The following is a 23,566-nucleotide window of genomic DNA, read 5'->3' as shown; positions in this document are numbered from 1 at the left end:
GCAGTTTAGTGTCATGGGGAGCACAGTTCAAAGTTGCTCTGGATAATGGATGAACCAATTCACAGTTCCACCAAACATGAGTACACTTAATATGCTTGCTTCCTCTCAGTTTCTGCAACATTTGTCATTAACCATTTTTTTCTGGTGTGTGTCAACTTTGCCAATCTGATGGGTATGACATGGAATCTAGCCATTGTTTTAATCTGCATTATCTCTAATTACTTGTGATTTGTAGTGTTTTTTTTTTCCTATGGATGTGGATAGACTAGATTTCTTCCTTTTGCAAATTACCTATTTACATATTTTGACCATTTGTTAACAAGGAAATGACTCCTTATAAATTTGAATCCATTTCTTATATGAGTAGGAAACAAGACTTTTATTGAAGTAACATCCCATGTACCATGCAATCTTAGTGCCTGGGGGATTCTAAAGGTATCACTATGGCCCACTATGTAAAACACTGGGCCTCATTTCTTCAAGAATAAAGCAATGAGCAATGGTACAGAAGAGTTCCAGGGAACTCATGATGGAAGAGGATCTCCAAATCCAAGAAAAAAAAAAAAGAACTGTGGAGTATAGATGCTGAATGAACTATACTATTTCTTTTGTTTTTGGTGCTGTTGTTTTTTTTCCATTTGAGGTTTTTCATCAGTGCTCTGATTTTTTCTCTTATAACATGGACTAATGCAGAAATAGGATTAATGTTATTATGTGTATATATGTATATATATGTGTGTGTATATATATATATATATGTGTGTGTGTGTGTGTGTGTGTGTATATATATAAAACCTATATCAGATTACCTGCTGTCTAGGGGAGGGGGAAAAATCTGAAATTGTAAAGCTTGTATAAACAAAAGATGAGAACTATCTTTACATGTAACAGAAAAAAAATAAAATACTTTATTTTATTTTAAAAAAAAAGAATAAAGCAATGAGGGGCAGCTAGGTGGCACAGTGGACAGAGCACTGGCCCTGGAATCAGGAGGACCTGAGTTCAAATCCGGCCTCAGAACATTGACACTCACTAGCTGTGTGACCCTGGGCAAGTCGCTTAACCCCAATTGCCTCACCAAAAAAAAAAAAAAGGTAAAGAATAAAGCAATGAGGAAGGACCAGATGATGTTTAAGGGTTCCTTTCAACACTAAATTTCTAAGAATCCTTAGTATGATCTTTGAAATTATTCATAGACTTCTGAGTGGCAAAAGCCATTAGATTTTCTATAGTTATTTTAAATGGAATTTCTCTATCTCTTGCTGCTGGACTTTGTTAGTCATATACAGAAATGCTGATGATTTATATGGGTTTATTTTATATCCTGCAACTGGCAAAAGCCTTTAGAAACAAAATGTTAAGTAGTGCTTAGGGCAACACAGACTCAATTATTAGCATTTATACCGAGCTGTGTGGTCAGAGAAGTTTAACAGGAAGGAAGCAAGACTTCTTTTTGTTTTGTTTGTCTTTGTTTTTGTTTTTTAGTGAGACAATTGGGGTTAAGTGATGTCATGGGGTGCAGAGCACCCCAGAAGTTCTCTGGGGCACATCAGGGAACCTTCTCCTTGAGAAACTAAACCAGAGGACAGATAACACCTAGAGTGGAACCAAATCGGACTGAGCTAGCTTCGGGTTCCCACCCTTCATTCTGGTCTCCCTTACCCTGGGGAGATAAATTTGGGTGTGGCTGTGGCCTTTGTATCCGGAAGAGGAATCCGTAGCCACCCCTCACCCAATTCCTCTAGTCACTACCAGTGGGGGATGGTCCTCCACTCCACATCCAATTCCCCCAGCTACCACCAGTGGGGGATGGTCCTCCCTCACTAAAGGAACTTTCCACAGTCAAATGGTCATCCCTCCCACCATCAGTCCTATAAAAGTATCTGCCATTCTCCTGCTTGAGGAGATTGGTACCTCTGAGCCACTTGCTTTGTGCCTATCTCCCCATGAGAAGTCCGTGGATTTCTTTCATGGTTTCCCTCCCCCTCCTTCCCTTCCCTTGCCCCTAAATAAACTACCACCTTATTCTAACTACTCTTGTGTGTAAGAGGTTTAATTCTTTAAAGAGGAATTCCTAAGAACCCCAACCCCTAACCAAACCCCGTACCCCATTTCTCCCATTTCCCCCATTTCCCCCATCACAGTGACTTGTCTAGGGTCACATAGCTTGTAAGTGTTAAGTGTCTGATGTCGTATTTGAACTCAGGTCCTGCTGACTCCTGGGCTGGTGCTCTATCCACTGCGCCACCTAGCTGCCCCTGGAAGCAAGACTTCTTAAATGGGGTGATTTCTTTTTTCTGAGGGGTACCCAATAGGTTACCACTTCTTCCACTCTATGTTAACACAACTGCCACAGAGTACTCTGCCACAAAAACATCTTACCTTCCACCTGTTAAATACTCCTATAAATATTAGCTAAGTTGGTGCTTAAAAGAGTTTATCACACAAAACCTGAGTTGGCATTCATCTAAGACTAAGAATATGTTATGGGCCCAGGGCACCCCAGAAGTTCTCTGGGGCACATCAAAGAACTTTTTCCTAGAGAAACTAATCCAAAGGGCAGACACACCTAAAGAGATAAGTGGAACCAGATGAAACTGAGCTAGTTTTGGGACCTCCACCCTTCATTCTAGTCTCCCTCAACCCAGGGGAAATAAGTTTAGGTGGGGCTGCTTCCTTCCTGTCCTGAGGAGATGGCTTGAGATCTGCAGCCACCCCTCACCCAATTCCTCCAGCCACCACCAGTGGGGGATGGTCCTCCCTCACTAAAGGAACTTTCCACAGTCAGATGGTCACCTTCATCAGTCCTCTATAAAAGTACCTGCCCATCTCCTGCTCAAGGAGATTGGTATCTCAAAGCCATGTGCTTTGTGCTATGCCTCTCTCCCCATGAGAAGTCCAAGGATATCTCTTGGTTTCCCTTCCCTTCCTCAGCCCCAAAATAAACTACTATCTTATTCTAACTGCTTTTGTGAGCAAGAGGCTATAATTCTTTAAAGAATAACAAATGTATACAGGGGGCAGCTATGTGGCGCACTGAATAAAGCAACTTAGATAAAGGACTGGATAAAGGACCCTAGGCAAGTCACTTGACCCTCATTGCCCTGCGACTTGGGGGAGGAGGGGGGAAGAATATATACAAACAAGAAATAAGCTAAAGTGAGTCTTCTTAACCTGGTATCAATGGATAGATTTTCTTTTTTTTAGTCAGGCAATGGGGGTTAAGTGACTTGCCCAAGGTCACACAGCTAGTAAGTGTTAAGTGTCTGAGGTTGGATTTGAACTCAGGTCCTCCTGACTCCAGGGGCCGGTGCTCTATCCACTGTACCACCTAGCTGCCCCTAACTTTCTTTCTTTTTTTTTTTGGTGGGGCAATGGGGGTTAAGTGACTTGCCCAGGGTCACACGGCTAGTAAGTGTCAAGTGTCTGAGACTGGTTTTGAACTCAGGTCCTCCTGAATCCAGGGCTGGTGCTTTATCCACTGCGCCACCTAGCTGCCCCTCAATGGATAGATTTTAAGGAGTCTTTGAATTTAAATGGGAAAAAAAAAATCCTTCTATATTTTCACTAACCTCTAACTGAACTTTAAGATTCCTTTAAAGTACTTTAAAAAACAATGTTATTCCAAGAAGGGGTCCAGAGGTCTTACCGGACTGTTAAAGGGGTACATGAACCAAAAAATGTTAAGAACCCCTATGTTAAAGTCTAGGACAAGGGAATCAGAAGGAAAGCAAGAAACTCTGACAGAGAAAGGCCAAGAAGGCCAAAGAAAAACTTTGCCTATCTCATCTTTGTATATGCTAACCCTTCACACAAATATGCACTTTTCTTATTTTATACTTTATATGTTTATCATTTATTATTGAGAAAGTAAGGCACTGTGGCCTTGGTGCCAGAATAATTTGGGGTTCAAAGCCTTTGATATATATTGTCTTTGTGATCCTGGGCAAGTCACTTAATCTCTGAGTGCCCCCAAAGAACTCTAATTGAAAGAAAAAGAAAAGATGTTAATCTGTATTAGTAAAGGGAGTTTTCTCAATAGGCTCTTCCCACATCAATAAAGTCACAGGTCCAGTTTTATAAAAAGTTATCATTATGGTCTTTATTATATTCCATTTTCAAATGGCAACTATGTGGCACTATGATTAACCTAAAGCTTAGATCAATGTTACTTGAGTTATTAGGCGTGGTGATATAGTTTTAAGTTTTAAAAAGAGTTCACATTTGTTTCCCTTACAAATACATCCTGGAAATAAACGTCTGAGGAGACTACTACTGAACCAGACTGTTCCATCGAGACATACAAAATGCAGTTTCTATGCAGACAATCCAAGCTAATGAGGCTGGTTCTTTTGCCATCTAGTGTACTGATTGATTCAAATAAGATTAAGGAAAGAATGATATATTTGCCATTGAACTTTTCTATTTAGAAAAAAAAAATCTCTGCCCTTACATTATATTCTGTGGTAACCTAAAAGAGTTCAGTGTCTGTCTGTTTCTTGCCCAGTTTTGGATTAAGGAGAATTCCATTCTATAGGAAAAACTCATTCCTGTTCTTAAAACAAGCAACTGGGAAACCACATACTCACCTGTCCCTATGCCAATCAGAATGCAGATGGTACAAATTGAAAATGAAGGACAATTACAATTCAAAAGACTAGGAGATTAAAAAAACACTTTAGAGCTTATATATTCTGTCAGGCTTTTGGTGCAAGTGGAATTCATTATTCAAGGTGTCAGCTACAATTCTTTTATGACCACTGATGAGAATTAACTAACCTAGGTTGAAAGTAGGATTTATACAAAAGAAAACACTTTTATTCTTGGATCTTTCCCATCTGAAAAATTCTAGTCAGTTTTCTAATTTATTCCAGCTGTTAAAATACACACATACACAAAACCACAACTTTCTTATTCTGGGAGAATAAGCAGTTGAAGGGGAAGAGGAGAAAAGAAAAAAAAAAGGAATGGCTTTTAAAATCCCTCACTTGCTGCCTATGGAGTGCAGTCATTTAATTTCATTCCCTAAAATGTTCTATTTGCTAGTGAATCCTGCCCATTTATTATGGAAGGGGGAGGAAAAGGATGAGGAGACCTATGGTAGAGAAATTTCATTTCCATCATTAAAGCCAGACAAGAGTTGCATCAGAATAGCACAGCCCAGACAATTACTGAGCTGATGAAGTGACATGTGAAAAATTCTCTCTCCATATTTTTTCCAACTCTCAAATGAGTCTGCCCAGAGACTGAGCTGTGGAATTTTAGCAACAGCTGGTTGCATACCACTCCTAGAATATGTTTTTTCATATTAGCCAAACACATCAGTTTGTCTCTCAATGGAAAGATTTTTTTGTTGTTATTTTCATGGAGGAAATACCAATTATTTTTAGCAGCTGAAGGAAACAATGAACAGTTGCAATAGTCACTGAAGCCAGAAGTAAACAGTGTTGTAAACAACGATTTCTAACAATAGTAGAACAGTGTAAATTCAACTGAACTATGGTTTCCAACAAGGTTACGTCCTCTGGAAACACTTTCTCAGCCTTTAAGCTCTCATTCCTTTTTTTTTTTTTGGCAGGGCATATGAGGGTTAAATGACTTGCCCAAGGTCACACAATTTGTAAGTGTCAAGTGTCTGAAGCCATATTTGAACTCAAGTACTTCTGAATCCAGGGCTGGTGCTTTATCCACTGTGCCACCTCGCTGCCCCCTAAGCTCTCATTCTTGAAAGACTACTAAACTGTTAGCTCAAAACAGATGATTACAGAAAATACTAGTTAGCTTCTATGTCATCTCTACTTCTTGTTCCATCAGCCTATCACAATTTCAAATACAACAGCACACATAGCTGCACCTATTCTATTTCCATAGAGAGAAATTTCAATAGGAGTTTTTAGATGTTTGTTTTTAAAATACTATCAATTAGTAAGATTTCAATCTTGCATCTCATTTTTTACTCTCTCTCTTTAGGAAATGAAAATCACCTACTAAATTATCTGCAAACCCCTGTAGTTTCTTTTTCTGAATTCTTGCTGTTGACATATAGACCCAGTGTTGAGGAATCTGTGCTTCTTAAGAAGGTCACTAGACTACTGGTATCTAAAATGTTTGAAGTCCACCAGCAGCATGCTAGAACCAGTCATAATGGCTTATTAAATTTTCAGTATGAGTATTTACACCTCTGAAACTGGATCAGGGCTTGATTTGTTCTGTTGATGTTCTATACTTTAAAAGCATTAATCATGTAGATTAAACTTAACTGTATGTACTATGTGCAGTTTCCCCACTCCCAGATGGTTGTTAAATATTTCCAGCACACCCTTGAAGTCCACACACAAATAAAAAGCCATTTTATATTTTTCTTTCCAAAGGGAATACTTCAAGTTGAACAGAAAATTCTAAAACACTCCACTCTTTGTGCTTTTAAATGAGGATGTGCATAAAATCATTTAATGTGTTTAAGATTATATGTGATTTTACATATAATTCAGATCTATTAACCTGCTTCTACATGGGTGTGGGTAGGAACATCCATTAAGTTCCTATTATTTGCAGTTCCTATCAGATGCTGTACAAATATTGTCTCATTTAATCCTCATAGCAACCTTGGGAGGGAAGTAGTATTATTTATCCCATTTTACAGTTGAAGAAACTGAGGCAGGCAGAGTTTAAGTGACTTATCCAGGGTCACACAGCTAATAAGTGTCTGAGGTCTGATTTGAACACAGATCTTCCTGACTCCAGGAAGGTGCATTCTATCCACTTTTTCATCTAGCTGACAAAATACATGTATATGATAGTTATATATAACAGTACAAGAAGTTATCACTAAGATGTATTCTATCCTTGTGAGAAAATAATGGTTTTGGGACGCCCAGAGGTCCTGCTCAAGAGGATAATATTGGGATTGATTGGACTGACTTTGCTGATTAACTCACTTAAAGTTGGCTTGATTGAAACCACATCTACCTGAGAGCCTGGGCCCTCAGGGGGTGTGTTCTCTGAACTCTGACCTCAGGCACCTTCTGCTCATGGATCACCCCTCAAGTGCAGTGAACCAATGGATTTGGGTGAGGCTAGCCAATTAGCTTGAAGCAGTGTGTAAGGACTGCCTCTTGTTGGGACCTGCAGGAAGCTTCCCTTCACACAGGGAGAGAAGGCTTCCTTTTTTTGGCCTAATACTCATAGGTAAGGGCACCTTTTTTCTCTTTTCTTCCCTAGATCCTAGCTAGGCTTTCCTAACTTTCAGGGCAATGTGCTCATGCTCTATCTTTACTAATACCTAATATGATTTAATAAATGCTTTATGCCCCCAAACTGGTGCTAAAGCTTTTAATTTATAAGTAGCAGTATATTAGAAACCCCAGCTAATTTTCTCCAAACTTGGGACAGAAATAAGGCAACCAAATACTTTTTTGGGGGGGGGGTGAGGCAATTGGGATTAAGTGACTTGCCCAGGGTCACACAGCTAGTAAATGTCTGAGGCTAGATTTGAACTCAGGTCCTCCTGAATCCAGGGCTGGTGCTTTATCCACTGCACCACCTAGCTGCCCCCAGACCACATATAATTTGAAATGCTACAGTTTACAAGCAGCACCCAGCTACCTCCAGTAAAGTCCATAGCACTTTGCAAATCTTAAAATGCTTTATAAATGTTAGTTGTATATATGTTTCAATTCTATATTAAAGTCAGTCAAAAGGATAGAACAAGGCATCTTAACCTAGGTTCAGCAATTTAAAAAATATTTTGGAAAATTGTAAATAATTGCAATCCTATATATTTCAATTTTATTCTTTTTAAAAAATATTCTGAGAAAGGGTACATAACATATGCAAAAAAAAATTAAGAATCCCTGGGAATGGGAGAGAAAGAAAGAAAAAAAAAGAGAGAAAGGAAGCACATGACTAACTATTAATCACTAAATTGACCCAAAGGAAAAGAGGAGAAAGTGAGAGAGAGAAGGGAATGGGAAACAGAGACAGACAAATACAGAGTAAGACTGAAAGATGTAAGGAGAAGGGGAGACATGGAGATGTTCTTTAGGTTCCCAAGGTGAGTGTATCAGTTTGAGTGTACTGTCTTCCACCCACCCACTCTCCAGCTATTCCCTAGAGCAGGAAATATCCAAGTAAAGTATTTTGAGGGACATGACTGCATTTTGGAGCTTTAATTAGCTGTCCAAGATTCTCACTCCTGAAACTAGGGAAACAGGTTTTAGCTTTTATTTTCAGGTCTCAAAGACTGAAATTTTTTTTTAAAGGTTTATTTCTTATCAAGTTCACAAAGTTTTATAAGAGTACCAAGGAATTCTTAAGTCTTAGAAATTTCCCCTTGGTAACTTTGGAGGTGCCAATTTTCTATCCAACCCTGAAAATTCCTTTGATATTCAAAAGCTGTCAGACTGTCTTATCTTTCTCATTGAAAAGATTAAGTTGCTGCTTGCCCCTGAAAACAGTACTTATTTTAATTATTTTTAGCCATCAGCCTGCATTACCCCCAGTCCTAAATCTAGTCTTTTTTTTCTTTTACCTTTTTTGGGTGTATTTACTTTCTTAATAAGAATAACTTATGGGCACATATGCATGATTTCATATGCTGCAGGTGTGTGTGTGTGTGTGTATAAATCTGACCCATGCACATGGGTGCATGAATGCACACACATGCTCACACACTCACAAACATACAGATGCTGAAGGGGGTGAAGAAGTCTAGGGGTATAAACTGCTCTTATCAAATTTTCATCTGAATGACCCCACCAGGAGGTAAATTATTCCCAGGGCTAAACTTCTCATTTCTATTTGTCTTTTTAAAGATGAAACTAAACCAGATCCTGGAATTACTTTTTTTGTTTGTTTGTTTGTTTTAGACCTAAGAATCCATACCAAAGCTCAGCTAGCTTTACTTTTATCATTCATGCTACAACTAATTTCTTTGCTTTAGAAGGCCCCTGTGCATTTCCAATTCTAGTCAACGTTCAACAAATTTGTACTGAGTACAAATGTGTGGGCACAGAGGAAAAAAATCCAAAAAGGGACACTTCTCATATATTTAAAACAAACAAACAAAAACAAACAAAACCTCAGATCCCCACTTTTGTTTTCTTCCCCTTTACTTACCAGGCATAATAATATTGGAAAACCCCAGCTTCCTTGTAATGGACACCCCATGAGTAAATACAGATGAGTACTCTCTTCTGATTTGTTCAATATCTCCATGCAGGAGCTGAAGAGAAACAGCTAATCCTAGAATAAAAGAAAAAGAATAAAAACAAAATTGTAGCAGCAGTATAACATGGAGCTATAATTTACAAGAGATTAAATTCAGAAGTTTCCTCTTTCAAAATAAAAATTAAAAAAAAGATTTTCATGAAAAAGGTTTTGATAAAACTCCCAGTTGCAAGTCATCCACAAATTTATTCCCCTATAAGCAAGAAATCAAGATAATGAAGGAATGCCTCAGCAAAAAGTAGAATATATGATGAATTGAGCTACCAACTTATTTACAAGCTTCATCAAGATGGATAATGTTACTATACTCTCATTTCAAATATCTACAGACAGCCATCTTGGCCTAGAACATTTTATTCTAAAAACAGAAAAAAAAATCTAGAAGATTTAGAAGCAATTTATTATTTAATATTATAGGGAAAACAGAACCTGGAAAAATAGGTTATTTTCACAATCATTATCTTGAAATCTCATTAATATCTGTGTTCATGATGAAATAAATGTCAATGTTTCAATATTTTATAAAATGGAAACTCCCAATAAGCTTCATTAAGCAATGAGTCAACTACAGTATAAAACTGACTCTCTTTGAAACTTACTCAGAGATTTAGTAGCTGACATATTCAAAGGATGTAATTGAAAGGAACTTTTATCAAGATGGTTCTGTAACTCCAAGGAAAAAGTAAACAAACAAACAAGAACTCAGAATTCTACTGCATCTGTATGTAGGTGGCAACAGCAAAAAGATCATTGGAATGGTCTTAATGTTGTTTCCTATGTAACCTTGGACAAATGACAAACTAAAATTTTCTTTTCCTAATCTGAAAATGGAAGCAATAATTCTCTGTTATTTGGCTCACAGACTTCTTGAGAACATACATAAATATGTTTTTCTGAGCTCTAAATGTTTGACAAAGTTAAGGTGGCACCACATATTCCCAGAATGTTTAAAACAAACTATCTGGCCTCAACCCATATTTATAAACTAATAGCCCCAACCCCTGCCACAACATCCCTAAGAAGTGATCTTGCAACCTCTACCAGGCAGACTTTCCAGTTTTGTACAACCCCTATTATTGGTAAGTGTTGCCTGACATTGAGCCCAAATTTGTGACAAGGCAACTTTCATCCACTATTCCTGGTTCTTTTAATTTCAAAGATGCTCTGCTTGACTCTGTTTCCTTCTGAACTTCTGTCAGTTCTCTTCTCTCTAATCCCCAATAATGTGAGTTCCTTGAGGACAGTAACTGATTTTTAAAAATTGTATTTGTATCCCACCACTTAGCACAGTGCCTGGCACATAGTTGATGCTTAATGAATGCTTATGAACTTGTTGACTTCTTTACATTAAAAAAAATGCTTCAATGACATTTTTTTCTTTTCTCCTTTATTATTTATTTTTCAGGGCAATGAAGGTTAAGTGACTTGCCCAAGGTCACACAGATATTTTCCTTTATTTTTGTGACTCTAACTGATAGTTTTGTTGTTCAGTTGTTTCAGTAATGCCCATCTCTTCATGACCCCATTTAGGGTTTTCTTGGCAAAGATACTGGAGTGGTTTGCCATTTCCTTCTCCAGCTCATTTTACAGATGAGAAAATGGAGACAAATAGGGTTAAGTGACTTGCCCAGGTGTCACACAGCTAGTAAGTGTCTGAGACCAGATTTGAACTCATGAAGAGGAGTCTTCCTGACTAATGGCCCCACACTCTATTACCTACCCACATCCTATTGCTGGTATCTCAAATAAAAAGAAAAACATCCTTGTAACAAGCATATTTAAGGGGGGGGGAGGGGGAAGGAAATCCATATATTTGCCTTCTACAAACCAATTTGGTTTTTTCCTGTACCTTGAGTATACATTGTTGGTCAGGAGATGGGTAACATTCTTCATTAATCTTTTCTAGAGTCTTAGTTGCTCTGTGTCTTGGTCAGAATTCTTGTCTTTCAGAGTTGTTTTCTTCACAGTGTTGTTTATTTTAGAATTGTTTTCTTCATTCTGCTCACTTTCCTCAGCTTGAGCCCAAAGTAGTGGAACACTTTAACTATCCACCTATTATTCCCCCACTAGTGAGCCCATTCTTTCTATGTTGGTGTCTGTTATTCCTGTTCTTTTTTAATGATTCCAAACTTCTCCAAAAAACAAAGCCATATTTATGAAAACCAAAATTCTACCAGTGTGACTGGTGAGGCATGGAACACAACAGTCTCGAAAAACAATAGAACATAAATATAACACAGAGGGCAATGGGAGTGGCATAGAAGGTTGTGAACAGGCTGTGGAATATAACCAGTATGGAACTTCAAAAAGAACTTTAAAAAAAGAGGTTGATCTGAAACAAATAGGAATCCAAATAGTAGAAGAACAGATCTGGATGGTGATCTTAAGGCCAGACTCATTTTATTTTTATCTTATGTTCCAGTAAGGATAGCATGGCAATATTTAGTATGGAAGGTTATGGAAATTCAAATGAAAGTCTCAGGAGAGGTTACCTCACAAGGTTTCATTTTCGAATGGTTCAAGTTCTCCAAAAGAGAAGCTCCATGACAGAGATACAGAGCCAGGTAGAATCAGAGAGTCCTAAGAGCTTGCCCTCAATATTTTCTACTCTTCCCCATGTCACCAGATTCACTTTTTTTTTGGGGGGGGGGTGAGACAATTGGGGTTAAGTGACTTGCCCAGGGTCACACAGCTAGTAAGTATTAAGTGTCTGAGGCCCCATTGAACTCGAAATCCTCCTAACTTGAGAGCCAGTGCTCTATCCACTGTGCCAATTACTGACCCTCAGATTCACTTTTTTTTCTTTCTTTTTTTTTTTGGTGAGGCAATTGGGGTTAAGTGACTTTCCCAGGGTCACACAGCTAGTAAATGTTAAGTGTCTGAGGCCGGATTTGAACTCAGGTCCTCCTGACTCCAGGGCCTGTGCTCTATCCACTGTGCCACCTAGCTGCCCCCTCCGATTCACTTTTACAGACTGAAACCACAATATAATATAGAATAATGCAAAAACAACAAACAAACAAAGCAGGTTGACGTAAATCAAAGAAACAGAAGAAACAAGTTGCCACTCAATGTTGTTACAAAGCAACCAAAGATGGCCCATTGGCCATTAAACTGTTTCATTTAAAATCAAGATGTACAATCCCTTTCAAACAACAAAAACATGCTTTAAAAATGTTTTTGTAGGGCATGGCACTAAATCAGTATTACTACAATCAACAATTTTCATGAATAAGAACAAAAGAAAAGCATATTAAGTCCTGAAAACTATTTGATGTTATGAAGAAAAGTTCCCTTAGGTCTCCCACAAATTTTTATAATTTCAGCTTTCTCGTGAATTAATACCTTTACTTCAGGACAGAGAGGGTTTATGAAGTTGGAAGTGTTTTCATTTATTCCCTAATTTTGTTATTCTCTCCCTTAGTGACCACATGTATTCCCACACCTTAAACTGTCTCCCTCAGTATGGATAACTCCCAACCTGTTATCCCTAGATGGTCCTGACCTTTCTCACTTGAGCTCTAATACATTTTCTTTTTTTTTCTTTTTTTTTTTTTTTTAGTGAGGCAATTGGGGTTAAGCGACTGCCAGGGTCACACAGCTAGTAAGTGTTAAGTGTCTGAGGCCAGATTTTGAACTCAGGTCCTACTGAATCCAGGGCCAGTGCTCTATCCACTGCGCCACTTAGCTGCCCCTCTAATACATTTTCAACATTTTTCTGGATATTTTGAACTAGAAATTCTATTGATATCTCTTCACAACACAAGGCAGATATTGCTTTTCATTTCCTTATTTATGTTAATGGTTACCACCATTCTTCTAAGCTCAAAATGAGGGAATTCTTTGGTGACCCCTCACTTTCCCTTGAAAAGTTCTCTTGTCTTTTAAATGTATCTTCCTTTCCCCCCCCAAATGAGCTCAGCCAATGGCCTTAACCTGCAGCCCTGGTTTCTTATTTCTGGGTAGAGAGAAAATCTATAGAAGGTTGATCCAGGGGCAGTATCCATGATCAACTTGATGAGGGATATGGCAATCTTCCTATATGTAAGTATGGATATGTCTACTGGCATATATATCACTGAGAGGATTAAGGCTATATCCTAAATTCATAAAGCTGTGTATTGCTATTTGCATATCACTGAAGATAAGTAATTAAATCTTTGTAGTGGGAGATAAATTGTGGTTCCAAACTTCCCTTTATTTCTAAGCCCATTGCAAAGTCTGGCCCTTTTTTGAAGAACTCTTAACAAGTTAAGCACAGTAGATGCAGCAGAGGTAAGAGCAGACCTAGTTTGGAGGGGAGAGGGGGGGTTTACCAATTCAGTTAATAATGGCAAAGAGAGAAAGTGGCAAATCCTTTCAATGATGTGAGTCTCAGAGAAGATTGAGAAATAGGTCCAGCCTCCTGGCTACAGAAGAGAAGAATTTCTGAACAATGTCAAATTCCTGAAGAGTTTAGGAATCCTTCCTTTTAGGGGAGAGGGTCAACTTAGAAGAGATGAAAGAGAATTGTGTCAATTTCTTATGGGGTACTGAGAGTTATTTACATAGTTTTGCATTTTCCCTGGTATAAAATAAAGGCTGTCCTATTCCTGGTATTCACTGTTACCCTGAGTATTGATATGGGAGGTGGAGATCCTCTTACCCACATCTATAGATGTGCATACATTAATTATGTGCTGAAGATCCAAAAGAAATATTTGGGTACAAAAGAACATTGTACACAGTATCATCAACATTGAGTGTTGACCTACTGTGATGGACTATGTTCTTCTCACCAATGCAATGGTACAGAAGAGTTCCCGGGAACTCATGATAGAAGAAGATCTTCAAATCCAAGAAAAAAAGAAAAAAAGAACTGTGGAGTATAGATACTGATTGAACCATACTATTTCTTTTGTTTTGGTGCTGTTGTTTTTTTTTTTCTATTTTGAGGTTTTGCATCACTGCTCTGTTTTTTTCTCTTGTAACAGGATTAATGCAGAAATAGGATTAATGTTATTATGTGTATATATATATATGTGTGTGTGTGTGTATATATATATGTCTATGTAGATAGATAGATAGATAGATAGATAGCTAGCTAGATATAGATTAATAGCATATAATCTAACCTATTATCAGATTACCTGCTGTCTAGGGGAGGGGGGAGGGAGGGGAGGGAAGGAGAAAAATCTGAAATTGTAAAGCTCTGTATAAACAAAAGTTGAGAACTATCTTTACATGTAACAGAAAAATAAAATACCTTATATGTAAAAAAAAAAAGGAAATATTTGGGTAAAGACAAATGAAAGGCAGAGGGGCAGCTAGGTGGCACAGGAGATAAGCACCAGCCCTGGATTCAGGAGGACCTGAGTTGCAGTCCAGCTCAGACACTTGACGCTTATTAGCTGTGTGACCTGGGCAGGTCACTACACCTCATTGCCCCACAAAAAAAAAAAAAAAGGCAGAGAAATAATTTGGGGAAGCTTCCTCAGCCTAGAACCTGGTACATGTAACTCCAAAGCTTTTGGTTATAGGTTATGGGGTCATACTTATAAATAAACTATAGAGAGAGTTCCTTCTTTCTTTTCTCCTTTCCTCTTCCCCCTGCATTCTACTACAGAACAATATATTTCCAATGCATAACCATGAATGTTTAATAATTTGGTAGTTTTGTATAGGATCTAAAGCCTTTCTTTGTTGGGTTATTCTTTTAAAGGCCCTTCATAGAATCCTATTACTGGAATAAACACAGTAGCTAATTCAGCATTGTTTGGAGTTAGCAGCAAAATTAATTTTTTAATACATCAGCGACTCTGCTACCAATAAACTCAGTAACAAAAAGTAGAGCATTTGTACCAGAGCATAAATAAAATCTAGAGCCAGCTACTATTATTTGCTATTATTAAGCCTGCTATTTATGAAGTGCTTTGTACATGACCAATTCTTCCTTTTTTCTATTTCACGTTTTATTAAAAACTTAACATTGAACACATTAATATGAATAGCTAAACCTGCTTAGTGACTAAAAATTAATTTAAATACACAACCATAACCTTAATTTTGTTACCTTACTCCCCTGACCGCAATATATCTGCAGGGCCATATTGATCTTATCTTACCTGTCCCTCAAAACACACAAAATAAAATGCCCTGTAGATTTAACTAAAGGTCCGAAAGGCATCTCCCCATGCCACACATATGATCTCTATATCAACATCCAGCTGTCTCAAAAGCATCATTATGTTAAGTTAATTTATTAAATTGTACATGAAAAATCTTCATTGTGTGACTCTGGAAGTAACATACATGGGAGTTAGAGATTAGTCTGAAAGTAGTACCTTTATTTAATTGTCACCTTTAATAAGCAAGGATTAAATAAAAATTCAGTTGACAAAACCTGCATAAATATATGGTGGAGCTAGTGAAAGGGTTGGGTGCAATGAGCTTTGGGGCCAATGTTCAATTAAAGTGAGCTGGCTAAGGCTTAGAGGAAGAGGTAGATTTTAAAGAGGTAATTGAAAGATGCAAGGGATCCGATTTCATGGAAGGCAAGCCTATTCTTTGTACATCCTCACCTGAGCAGAAAAGCTCAGAAGATCATATGATCACAGAATTTAAATTAGGAATGAACCCTAGAAACCATCAACTCTGACTGATGAGACACAGAAAGTTTAAATGACTTGTCAATTTTCCATAACGAATAATAAACATCTGAGGAAGAATGTGACCCTCAGGACTTGTCTTGACTGCAAGCAAAGAAATCTATCCACTGGATCACCTACAGCCAACAGAGTTCTTCCTCTCCGGAATAGAGAGTTGGGTTTGGGTACAGATTATGCACATTTATGAAGTTCCCCTACCCTCAGGGCTTCTTATCCCAAGGCTAAACTTTCTCATTTCCTTTATCAATCCTGAAATACCAAAGAAACAAAGGTCCTTCACCTTGTTTGATGCCTTTCTTTGGATTCCCTCCAACTTATTAGAGTGATTCCTAAATTGTGGTGCCCCAAACAAAATACAATAATTGCAGATGTGGTATGACCCTGGCAGAGTATTGTGGGGCCACCACCTCCTAAAGGCTAGGTTTCTAATACAGCGTTTCCCAAAAGTTTTTGTATAGTTTTAAGCCAGTAAAACTATTTAAGCTATTAATAACTGCACTAAGGGGGCAGCTAGGTGGCGCAGTGGATAAAGCACTGGCCTTGGATTCAGGAGGACCTGAGTTCAAACCCAGCCTCAGACACTTGACACTTAACTAGCTGTGTGACCCTGGGTAAGTCACTTAACCCTTGTTGTCCTGCCAAAAACAAACAAACAACACAAACAAAAACTGCACTAAAACTTTGGGACAACCTATACATTGTATTCGCACACCTATCTTATTCCTGGAAGCTGCCTTTTTTACATGATGGTCATCCTTTGTACCAATAAAATAAATGAACCATTGTGGGATGGAGACACAGTGAATAGGGTAGTTGGCCCAGAGTCAAGAAGAGTTTAAACCTGACACTCACTAGCTGTGTGACTCTGAGCCAGTCACCTCAGTTGCCTCAACTATGAAATAGAGATAATAAGAGTTCTAACCTTTGAATAGTTGTTGTGAGGATCAAATCAGATAATATTTGTAAAAGCACTAGGAGCAATGCCAGACACATAGTAGGCTCTATAAAAATGGCTTATTCCCTCCCTACCCCTTTCTTCCTTCCCTTCCCAGGGGGCAAGACATTTTTTAAAGGCTTAATTTACTTAGATCACCATCTTTATGAACAGGTGTTTACCTAAATAAGTTAAATGGGCTCAGACATTAACATCCCCACTTACAATCTAGGACCCTCGCTTGGGGCTTAGGCAAGCTTCCTTTAAAAAAAAAAGCTCATTTCTACAAAGAAAGATAAGTAATATCATTAGAGTGTATAAAAGAAGTACAGTAAGCACCTCAGATTTATTTGATAAGTCTCTCTGCCAGCAATACAATAAAGGTTCCCAGAGGGGAAAATATAATAGTAACGACTCCTAGATACAATTCCCTATAAACGTTTAAAATTACAGCTTTCATTCATTAAGTGCAAAGAAAACTCTCTGACTGCGTTTCTTCTGATGCAGACTTTTTTTAGCATCACACTTATTGAAGCCAACTTTTAAATAGCTGCCCTGAGTTTATAAACATCCAAAATTAAAATACATAATCCCAAATCACAAACTACAAAGTGTAAAGCAGTCAAAATGTTTACCCCCACTGATATGATTTGAGTCAGAAGAGAGGCTCTATGCAAAAGAAAAAGAGAAAGGATATGTAAGGTAGCTAATGTGCCACTTCGAAATCCTAACAAGGACCCCCATTTTTTTAATAGGAAGCCTTTCTAAGCCCTCTTAACTCTAGTGCCTTTCCTGTTAGGGGTTTATTGATTGACTGATGTCCTCTATGTGCTAAAAATTGATTACATAAGGGGACATTTTTCCTCTTCTCTGTTCAGACTTGTGATCGCATCATTGCACAGAACACTTGAGGAGGAAATCCCCAGACAAATGTGGCAACTACTCTACAGTTTATAGACTTTAGGAGTTTTGGGAGCAGGACTCTGAAATGGCAAGTGACTTGGCCAGGTTCACACAATCAACGTAGGTCATGGTTAGAGTGTGAGCCATGTTATCTAAACTCTAAGGCTACCACTATCCAATATACTACACATCTTCTCAAGGAACATCTAAACATCATATTATACACAAAGATTGATGTTAGTGATTACAACCAATGCTATTCACTGACTGATCTATGTAAAAAATAAGGAAGAATAGTCCTAGATCACATACTTGTTTTTCCTATTTGCACAATTGGAGATTTTTTTTCCATAAAGTTTGATAACCAAGGCAAAAATCATCAACTTTATTCTCTACTTTTAGCATTTTACAAATAGTCTTGTAATAGATAATCCGAAGAACTTATTTCTTCTGAAAAAAAAAAAGAAAAGAAAATCATACTGTTCTCCTAAGTACCAATTACAGCCCAAATATAGAAGCCTCAATTATATGGAAACCAAACTTGCCCAATACATCCAAGAGGGTACTAGAATCTGAGAACCAGATGGAGGCAAGGAGAGGAGTGGAGGGGGGAGAGAGGGGGAGAGAGAGAGGGAGAGAGAGGAAGGGAGGGAAAAAAGAGAGGGAGGGAGGGGAGGGGAAGAGAGGGGAAGGAGGGAAGGAGAGGAGGGGAGAGGGAGGGAAGGAGAGAAGGAGGAGGGGGGGGAAAGAGGGAGGGGGAGAGAAAGAGAGAGAAGAAATGGGGCAGATCTATAAAATATATCATTCATAAGAGTACATGAGCAATATATGATATGCCCAATGGACATAGAAAGGATTTTAATTTTGGCCAGAAAAGGAGAGGAAATATAGAAAAAAGGAACTAGTTAGGCAAATTCTTTTGGTATTTTAAGACAGGACAAAGGGAGTATGAGGTGGCATGGGTATATGAGACTTAATTGTGTTTGTTTTTGATCTTTGAGGTTTGCTGATCAGTATCTCAAACAGAAGTTGCTATATCATTAACTCAGTTTCCGGAAAAGTTATCATGTAGACGTGCAATGTTACCACAAAATAATATGCTTTTTTAGGTATCTGATTTTTATTGTATCACCAGTATACCACTATATCCTGCTGTAGCAATTCAAATTACAAAGTATTTCCTGAAATAGGTCACACTTATGAGGCACTAGATTTTTGCTGGTTTAATAAAAAGGAACCAGACAACCCTTTTCTTCAGTCTATGTAAATGTGTCCTCATCTACTAAAAAGGATGGGGAGGAGGAAGACTAGATAAATAGATAGACACACACATATATAAACACATATATACATTTTATGTATATAAAAAGGAAAAAAGCTGACCCAAAGCTTAAAAAGTAGCTCATTCACAGTTCTATGAAGAAATGACTATTGCAAAGTAATACTAAGCACAACATAGAAATGGCAAATGTTACATCTGAGGAAAGTACTCTGTGTGTGTGTGTGTGTGTGTGTGTGTGTGTGTGTGTGTATAAAAATGCTATCACTGAATGTCAACACCTAGAGGAATGGGGCTATATACCATGTCTATGTTTTATTTAAATACTTGGCAACCACTGATGTTTTCTAGATGCTAAATATAAGGCATGATCACAAGCAAGTTTCTCAACATCTCAGAAATGCCTAAAACCTTCATGAAAGTTATCAAGTGAAAAAGAAAATTATGAGGCTTGGGAATCTTCATAAAATACCTTTAATCTTAAAAAAAAGTTTTAGCATATGATTTCCCATGTGTCCAAAATTTAGAACTGAAAGAGACCTTGACAAATCCAATTGTCCTGATCAAACCTATAGGTAAGAAAATTAGAGTGAAATAAGGTCATATAGGTCAATGCTTCTTAAACTGTGGGTTGTACAACTGAATGTGGGGTTTTCAAAAAATCTGACAACAGTGAAAGATTATGTGTAGCTATTTTGTAAACTTATATACCTGGGGTCACATAAAAATTTCTCAGGTGAAAAGGGGTTATGAGTGGAAAAAGTTTTAGAAGCCTTTATATAGGTAATAAATGATAGAACCAGAATTTGAATGAACAGGGCCTTTTTACTCAAAAATGAGTGTTCTTTCATGCTTCTGATGAAAGGTTCTTCTCTTTGACATTTCACTGAGGAATTCTAGGAGATGATGGTGTGTCTTGGCTATCTTCCAAATGGTAATGGATCTACAAAATATATGACCCTCTCTTCTCTTTAGCTGAAATTCTAAACAATGCAGAGAAAAAAACCAATGTACACATGTGCACTCACATACTTGTGTGCACACACATACACACACACAGATGAACAAGACCCAGAGAATAAGAACTGGATGTATCTAATAGTCATTTTGTTGTTTCTTTTCTTCTTAAATGGAGAATTAACGCCTAATAGGCATAGGTTTTATGTTTTGAAACATGAAATTATATTCTATGAATAAAATAGAATGTTGAATGTACTCCAAACAATGATTGATATTTATTTACTGATAATTTTAAGTAGTGAGAACTGATTTCTCAAACAGATCATCTTAAATTCAACATTTCTAAAACTGAAGGGTGACTCTGCCAGGCCTAGGCCTCAAAACAGTTTAAAATAGAAATTCCTGCCCTTAAATTTCTTTAAAATAAGAGATTCGAACTAGATGATGCCTAAGGTCCCTTCTAGCTCTAAGTCAATGGTCCTATGGTACCAAAGACAGCATCTTAAAATAACCAACCTTATTAATCTTAGCTAGCTAGGGTTAAAACAGAAGCTTGAAGGGAAGATTTGGCAACTGAGTGGATATGTAGATAGAGGGAGAATGAGGAGTTGAAGAAAATGCCAAGTTTATGGACCTGAGAGACTAGAAGAATGGTGGTGCCTCTGACAGAAACAGGGAAGTGGAAGACTTTGTGCACCCAAGGTGTTTGCATGCAATTAGGGGATGGAATCTGTAAATACATTAGTAAATCCTGGATGGAAATCAAAGAGATAAAATATTTGGCGAAGTGGGGGAGGGGCCTAACACTGGAGGGATGATGAAAGGTTTCTCAAAGGATGTGGCTGTTAGGTGAGCCTAGAGGGGAGCTAGGAATTTCAAAAAGATAGAGGTGAGGAAGGAGGGCATGGGGGACATCACCTGCAAAGGTCTGGAAGCAGGTAATATGGGGGAAAGTATTAGTGCCTCATTTATCAATTCCTAGTTTTGTTCCTGCCACTTCCTAACTCCCAGATCACACTCCACTCATCACCACCAACCTAATCCTGTACTTCTTTAGAATAGAGAAAAATGACAACGTCTTCCTGACTATCCCAGCTGACAATTGTTTTTCTTGCCATGGATCTCCTTTAGCATTTAAAGTCTATACCATGGGGTAGCTAGGTGGCAGAGTGGATAAAGCACCAGCCCTGGATTCAGGAGGACCTGAGTTCAAATCTGGCTTCAGACACTCGACACTTACTAGCCATGTGCCCTGGGCAAATTACTTAACCCCCATTGCCCTACAAAATAAATAAATAAATAAATAAAGTCTATACCATAAAACCCAGCCTTCGATAATGGTAATATGATGCTTTATATTGTTCTCCAGTTGCTTCCTGTAAATGAACAATAAGCCCCTTCCCCACAAAGGTAGGAAGCTTTTCGAGGAGAAAGGATCTTGCATTCTCTTTCTTCTAAGTTGACCACAGTCTCAGATGGTGGCATAGTATTAGATGGAAAGCGGAGTTTAAATCACTACTTCCTGACTAGTGATCCAAAAACAAGATAGTAGGCAGCACAACTCAATGAAAAGAGCCCTGAAATTGCCCTTTCAAGTCCCAGCTGTCATTTCCTTGTCTACTTTTTGTTCCTCATTTGTGACATAACATTTCTCATTGCCATGCCTTTGCCCAGGCTGTCTCCCATGCCTGGAATGAAGTCTTTGCTCACTTCCTCCTTTAGAATCCCTTGTTTCTGACCAACTCAGCTCACTTCCTAAATGATGCCTTTCTTCATTTATCTCAGCTGTTTAGTTCTTCTGTCCTAAACGAACCTTGCCTGACCCAAAAGTTAACTTTTTATTCTCTCTGTCTTTTGCTTTACTTAAAGGTATAAATTCTTTGAGGGGAGGGCTTGATTCATTTTTATTTTCATACCACCAGCATCTGGCACTATGCCTGGCACACAGTGGGCACTAGATACATGCTTGCTGACAGGTATGTAACCTTCGGCAAGTCCTTTAACTGAGTGATCCTATTTTCTTCATCTGCAAAATGGGGATGATACCTAAAAGCATCTCATATCACAGGTTCTGGGGAAGTATAAGAGGGAGGGAATCTGAATTCATACAGCACCTGTTGTTGTCGCTGTTCAGTCATTCAAGCATGTCTGACTCTTCATGACTCCATGGGCTCTACTATCCATGGGGTATTGTGAGCAAGAATATTAGACTCATTTGCCTTTTCCTTCTCCAGTGGATCAAGGGAAACAGATGTTAAGTGTCTTGCCCAGGGTCACACAACTAGTAAAAGTCTGAGGCCACATTTGAACCTGGGTATTCCTGATTCCAGAGCCAAGCACTCTATCTACTGAGCCACCAAGTTGCCTCCTATTTAGCACCTGTGTGCTCAGCAATTTTTACAAATATTATCTCATTTGATATGGTATAACTCAGGAGATGACTACATAGGAAGGAAGATGAGGGTAATGTGCCATATAATTATATTCCTATTTGACAACAATATACATCTATGTAATTATGCATATATCTGTTCTGTGATTGTCTTCTACCTAATCACATAAAAGAAGCATGCAGATACATGCCTGAGTTTGTAAGAAATTACAAATAATATGTATTGACAGCATATTACCTGAAGCAAACACATTTCAGCATCTTATACCAGTTTTGCGCATATTGAGGGTCTTGTTAGATCTGGCTTCTTCATGCACGACTTGATTTTTCCCTCAGATTTCATCTGAGTTTTTCAATGTGCATGGAGCTCATCTGCTGTTTTTAATACAGGAAATGAATGGCCACCAGGGTAACTTCCACTATTCAACCTCTTTCCAAGTATTCTCAGGAGCCAGGATCTCACAGAATGAGACTCAAAGACAACACTTCCATGACATTCAGAATTCATGTTCATTCTTACAACTAATCACGACAAACAAGGTGGAATGAATTCAGAAGATGAATGAAATAGAAAGACAAAAGAACTGATTTTTAAGGAAACCGTTGCTGAACAACATATTTTCAGGATAGCTATTAAAAAAAGACTATCTAAAAATATCATAAAAAGTCTCTGGCTGCCAAAAAAAGGAAGTGGAGCTATCAGAACAGTATGAAAGTAGGATGGGGGTATAATTGAAGATTTCTAAGAGAAGAGAGGGAAGCATAACGTTCCTAAAAACTAACTACAAAGAAAACTTATGTGACAAATGGTAACCAGTAGATTTTGAATCACTTTAGAAATAATATTTCTTGATAATAATCGGGAATGGGAAAAACAGGCAATAAATAACAGCATGAAGGAGAATTAAGCTTCTCATATTGCAACATCAGTAATTTCCATTGGGTGGCAGCAAAACTTCCTAAAGATAGTTATTAGTTCCTTAACAACTTATTTTCTAGCTCCTAAGTCATTTTGGTGAAATTTGAAAACTGAACTTAAAATATCTCTGCTATACCTAGGAATAATACTGGTAGCACTGCGAGCACTCCACTTCCACCCTCCTTATACACTATTAATTTATAAAGAGATATGGCAGGTTAGCTCTATGACAATGGGACATCCAAAGTGTGAGTATTACAAACACCCTTATTGGTTTAAAGCAAGGGTTCTTAACCTTTTTTTT

General features: G+C 37.9%; 1 protein-coding gene across 7 annotated transcripts in view; it reads right to left on the bottom strand.

The window, feature by feature from the left end:
• DOCK4 (dedicator of cytokinesis 4) overlaps positions 1-23,566 on the bottom strand; it is a 572,917-nt gene that overhangs the window by 207,329 nt on the left and 342,022 nt on the right. For 5 of the 7 annotated variants that reach the window (XM_043965817.1, XM_043965820.1, XM_043965821.1 and 2 more), the window contains exons 6-7: positions 9,118-9,243; positions 4,590-4,595 (exon numbers count right to left, since the gene is read on the bottom strand). In XM_043965817.1, coding sequence (XP_043821752.1) covers positions 4,590-4,595; positions 9,118-9,243 — 132 coding nt within the window. The remainder of the gene's footprint in view (positions 1-4,589; positions 4,596-9,117; positions 9,244-23,566) is intronic. The other 2 variants (XM_043965823.1, XM_043965818.1) reach the window with 1 other exon arrangement.

The sequence above is a fragment of the Dromiciops gliroides genome, chromosome 5, assembly GCF_019393635.1.
Source record: "Dromiciops gliroides isolate mDroGli1 chromosome 5, mDroGli1.pri, whole genome shotgun sequence".
In the NCBI taxonomy this organism is placed as follows: Eukaryota; Metazoa; Chordata; class Mammalia; order Microbiotheria; family Microbiotheriidae; genus Dromiciops; species Dromiciops gliroides.
This window is presented reverse-complemented; position numbering and strand designations above follow the sequence as displayed.